General features: G+C 44.6%; 1 protein-coding gene across 1 annotated transcript in view; it reads right to left on the bottom strand.

Annotated features, from left to right (window-relative positions):
• Window positions 1-387: 387 nt before the first annotated feature.
• NKX2-6 (NK2 homeobox 6) overlaps window positions 388-5,381 on the bottom strand; it is a 5,846-nt gene continuing 852 nt past the window's right edge. Inside the window, exon 3 of the mRNA XM_025210147.1 lies at window positions 388-2,346. Coding sequence (XP_025065932.1) covers window positions 1,745-2,346 — 602 coding nt within the window. The 3' untranslated portion in view covers window positions 388-1,744. The remainder of the gene's footprint in view (window positions 2,347-5,381) is intronic.

The raw sequence follows: 5,381 nt of genomic DNA on the forward strand, positions 1-5,381 counted from the left end.
ACCCTTGCTATCCAGGTAGTTATCCACACCTATGGCTTTAATATTTCTGTAATATTGAGGATAAGCCTTGTGGAATAACATTATCACTTAGGAGAGTGGTGTTCAACAAGAAACACTTTTCAGATATGAAGACGAAGTCTCTGACTTCCAAATGCACATTTTGGAAATGAGACTTCAGCATCCCTGAACAGTGCTGAATGGAAGCTGTGGGCTAGAACTTGCACAAGCAGAACTTGGCCCTGTGTATACTGACTGCACGGTGTAATGTCTGTACACCCGTCTTGAATCACTGGGACCCGCATGGTTGTTTTAATGGCAGCTCTATGTGGATTCAGATGAGGCCCAACGTGCTTATGTTAGGCAAAGGAATTTGTAAAACAGTGCTCACCTTGATGTTGTGCAGAACTCTTGGAAAAAAAATTAGAACTATTAAGACTTTTTTTTATGCGGGGTCAGGAAAGTCCCTGCTGACAGCTGTTCCCTTCTCAGAATTAGTTTTCCACTTCTAGCCATTCTGACATAGAGAATATTTTACATAGTTCTTCATTGTTTGTTTGTTTGTTTTAATAATGCATTCAAATAAAACCATGTCCTTAGGTATGGGAAGGGTAATTTAAAAACACGTCCATGATAGCAATCGCTGTAACTATCCATAACAGATCTTGTGTCCCTGAAAACTGACGCTTTACAATCATCATCACTATGCTGGTATGTTTTTAGCCTTGTTCCTCAGCCTGAGTGTTCCCTTCTCCCTGATTTTAAGTTCTTCATACCTGTAAAACAGTTCGCATATGTTGGACCAGATCCTCAGTCAATGTAAAATGACATAGCAGCATAGAAATCAGTGTAGTTTGGCTGACTGTTGCCAGCTAAGGATATGACCTGATAATCAATAACTAACCAACCCTCACGATTTCTTTGTGAAGCAGCTGGTATGTATAGTAGCCATGTTATACACAGGGAAAAGGAAGCAGAAAAGTAAAAGCCTGCTCCTGGATTAGAAATAGGAGTTGATGTCGGAGATTAGTATTCCACAGTTAGTCTTCCATTCCTGTGCTCAGACCCCTTTTTGTCCTCTTGATAACCGAAATTTATTTCCACGTAAATTCTATTTTATGCTAATATTGAGCTAGGAAGGATGAGCAGGAAAAGTTAGAAAAAGGAATTGCAGAAGTTGTTGAAAATTATATACTGTTATCAACTTATTTAATTGAAAAATTACACAAAGGAAAAATGTGTGCTGGGAAAAAAAAATCAAGTATTATATACCAGAACTATATTCCAGAGGATGAGAAGGGAGCTCTAAGTCTTAAATAAACCATTCATATGAAAGTAAATGCACAGATGCATGCATGGTCTCTGCTTTCAAATCACCTTTGGAAGGCACCACCTTATTGGGACGTCCTTGTAGCCTGGAGAAGCAAATGCCTTTTGGGGTGGGACAGAGAGAGGGATGCATCTGAAAATTCCTGTCTTAAATAAATAATCAGTAGTTCACTTTTCCAGTTGTTGCAGCTTGGTAGTTTCAAGGGCCCCTTATAACCCTGTGTCCTTTAAGCAGCAGCTTCAGTGGTGAGCTGCAGCAGATTGCTCTTGTAGCAGACTGGGATTGTGCAGGAAATGTCCAGATACACAGAGCAGGAGAAGCCCCTCTGAGCCTCTCTGGCGTCAGTCTGTGTCCTGGATGGTTCCAGTGGCGGTATTGCTCAGGGCACACATCTTCCAGGTAGTCCTAATGTCCCACTTACCACGCCCTGATCCCTGCTGGCAGTGTGGCTTGCAAGTGGCCAGGCTGGTTCTGAGCAGCGTTAGACATACTAAAGCTCATATTCATGATGTGACCGGCTGGTGTAGCACTAGTGGGCACAGAGGGCATCCCAGCATAACTGCAGTTGTAGTTAGCACTGTACGGGCTGTTGCTGTAGCCACTGTAGTAGGTATTATAGGAGTAAGGGCTAAGAGCAACATTATAAGGGGAAGTGTAAGCCTGGGAGCCCCCAAGGCATGGTTTGCCATCTCTGACCAGTACAGGTACAGCAACTCTCCTCGGAGGGAGGGGGTGGGCAGAGAGCTCCAGGGATTTATCTTGCCTTTGTCTTTTGCACTTGTATCTCCTGTTTTGGAACCAGATCTTTACTTGAGTGGAGGTGAGCTTCAGCATGCTAGCTAGGTGCTCCCTTTCTGGTGCCGAGAGGTACTTCTGCTGTTTAAATCGCCTTTCCAGTTCAAATACTTGAGCTTGGGAAAACAACACCCGGGGTTTTCTCCTCTGCCTTTGCTTGGGGCGCTCACAGGGGTCCTCCTCCTTCTTCTCCATCTCGAAAGACTCGGCGATCAAACACTTTCCTGAAAAACAGGCCAAGCACAAAGCCAAGTGAGACCTCTTCCGTTCCATGCCCATAAGGGTTAAACACACTTGAGCTGCATTTTTCACACTTGGGCTGTGTACAATGATGGGTTTTTTGTGGGGTGGGTGTTGTGACCACTAATTGTGGACTACAGATGATCAAGCTAAATTCCGGAACTAGTTTAAACCCTTTTTTGGGGGGGAGCTTATTTTTTGCCATATAATAACATGTAGAAAATGTCTATTAGTACAACTAATTGAGCCACCCCTACCACAAACAGCCTGCAGTTTATAGTAAAAGCTGGTTAAACTAGAGCAGTCTTTCCATTAATTTAACAAAGGGACTTTATCAAGCTTAGCTTACTGAAACTAGTTACATTATGAAAAGAAAAGGTGTTTTCATGATGTCTTCTGTTGGACCAGCTCTATACTTGGAAAGGATGTAGGACAAGCTTTCTGGCACAGTGTGAAAGGCACTTTGTGCATGAAAGCTTGTCCAACATCTCCCCCAACTATACAATTGGTTTAATAAAAGATACCACAAGAAAAACCCTTGCCTCTCCTACATTTTCTGGTGCACCAACAAAAGGACACTCCAACCTTTGTTACCAGTATTATACCATTTAAAATAATGGTATATTAAAGCAAAACTTTCTTCCCTTACATAGATAGCCCTGCCTGCTTCACTGGGACTGATGAGCAAGATTTGATCCTCGGAGAATATAAAATGGAAGGACTTATGTCAAATGTAAGACGCCTTTTGCTGTGGGGGTGTATGTACACGGACAGAAGGGCACGGGCAGCTGAGTTTGACATTGAACTTCCGTGTCTTCCTGCTGTGTCCCAGGACTTTTTAGAGTCGATACAAGGAAAACGAGGACACTTTTTTTTTTTTTCGCTGCACAGGACTGCAAAGCCTCGGAGCCGGCTCACGTCCACGGCGATGTCCTGCCTTTGCAGCACCTGTTACAGTCCAGAAAGATTGGGTTTGATTTCGTAAACTATAGCCATGTAAGCGCCGAGGGCGTTTACAGCCGGGGCCGCTGTCTGTCCCGACTTTCAGTTCTGCAAGTCCTTGATCCCGGTGCACGGGGATCCCTGGGCTTCTTGCCTTAGCCGGGGTCAGTGAGGCAGGATTTGTCCCCCGGGTGACTTACTGTCTCCCAGCAGCCTTCCCTGGGGCAAGCTGCCTGCAGGAAAACCCCGCAGGACCACAGCGCTCCTCCATCCTCTCGCCTGACTCTTAAAGCTTCTCCTATTTCTTCCTCTGGCCCATCTCACTGCACTTGCAGGGAGCTGTTCCGACTTCATTTTTCTCCTATCAAAAGCCGGCAGGCAGCTAGGAAAACATACCTAGCCCTCTTACTCGTGCGACAAGGAACTTAAGAAATAACTTGCATTCTGCAAGCCGGTATCCGGGGGTTGCTTTGCTGTTGCCTATCCCTGCCTGCCCTGCCCTTGCGTGTTAACTGCCCTGCACAACCCGGCATGTAGTAGCAAAAACCAAGGGGAGTGCAGAATAATATGCCGGCCGAGACCCACATTTATTTAGCAGCTATCGTAAATGCCATCCTGCACTAACGGGACTTGTTTTCGGTTTGATTTGTTGTTGTGTTTTGTTTTTTAAATCACGTCGTGGTATTGAAAATAGCTCTGCAGTTGGCTGGACGCGATTAATGCGAAGAGTGCAAGAGCATCACTGTTCGCACAGGCTAAGGCACTGGGGATTTGTGCGCCTTTCCGCGAGGACCGGAGATCCCCGTCTACTGAAGTCGGTAGCTATCCGGTGCGCAGAGGTAAAGGATAAAGTATTCTGTAGCAAGTATGCACAGTCTTCGTGTGTGCGAATATTTGTTCCTATCTTAAAAGCACTAAAGGATACAATGTTGCAGGGACGTAGGTTGTAGCCGTCTTGGTCTACGGGCACCGGCGGACACCGGACCCGATCTCTTTCATTAGAGTTGGTCTAATATTTATGTGAGCTGGTCTAATAAAAGAGATCGGATTTACCCCAAGAACCATGTAACGTTGCCATTCTCCCCTTTGGTGCACAATACAGCGAAAAATAAAACGAGGGGACTCGAAAGCAAAGGAATAAAATGACCGTCAACTATATATCTTTAAGGAGAAGTTTTAGCAATGTAAATATTATTATTATTATTATTTATCTCTCTCGTTTGTGTGCGTGGTTTCACGTCCATAGTCAACATTTCAGTATTGCATCGCTCCTCGGAGTGCTGTAGAGCATTAATAATTGCGTGGACTTGTTACTTACTCTGTGAGTGATTTATTTTTTTTTTTTTTTGAACTTCTTAAGTAAAAGTCAGCAAACAAAAGGCCACGCTGTTAAAATCACAATTAGGGGGAAATGAAATGCAGGTTTTTCTGATGTATTTATTTTTTAGTTTGCCGTTTTAAAGACTTAAGCTTTTAAATACCAGCTTTGTTGATGGAGTGCACCTGGATCCAGTGCAGAAAGCAGGGGGATGCATCCTGATCCCGATACAATCCTCTCTCCTCTACTATTAACTCTTCTTGCTGCGCCTGTGGGGTACCTTACTTTTTGTCTTGTATGTATTCCACCCTCATGTTGTATTTTAAGACTCTGTACATAGTATTAGACGATTCCAATGGCATATATCCCACCGGCCTATTCCTCCCGTTGCTTCACTCTACAAGGATTGCCATGCTGTTAACCGGTAGCTCTTAATATAGGCGAACCCCAAGAGAAGGCGTTTAAGCGATATATAGCGGGTGTTTCGAGCCGGGTGCAAGTGTTTGTCGTGGTGTGCTTGTCTCGCAAAAATCAAGGGGCAGTGTGAATCTGCCTGAAAACCCCCACCGTGCAAGCCCCTAGAGAGGTCTGCCCGCACGAGAGAGGCTACAAGGCACCTTGCAGCCAGCAAGCAGCTAAGCAAGTACTTTAGCTCCGCCCGGACTAAGCATGTTCCTGCACCCCAGCTTTTTATTTATTTATTTTTGTTTCGCTGTCTGCATCGCTGAATCGTTTCTAAAGCCGATTTCTGGCAATGCA

Source organism: Alligator sinensis, unplaced genomic scaffold, assembly GCF_000455745.1.
Source record: "Alligator sinensis unplaced genomic scaffold, ASM45574v1 scaffold685_1, whole genome shotgun sequence".
NCBI lineage: Eukaryota > Metazoa > Chordata > Crocodylia > Alligatoridae > Alligator > Alligator sinensis.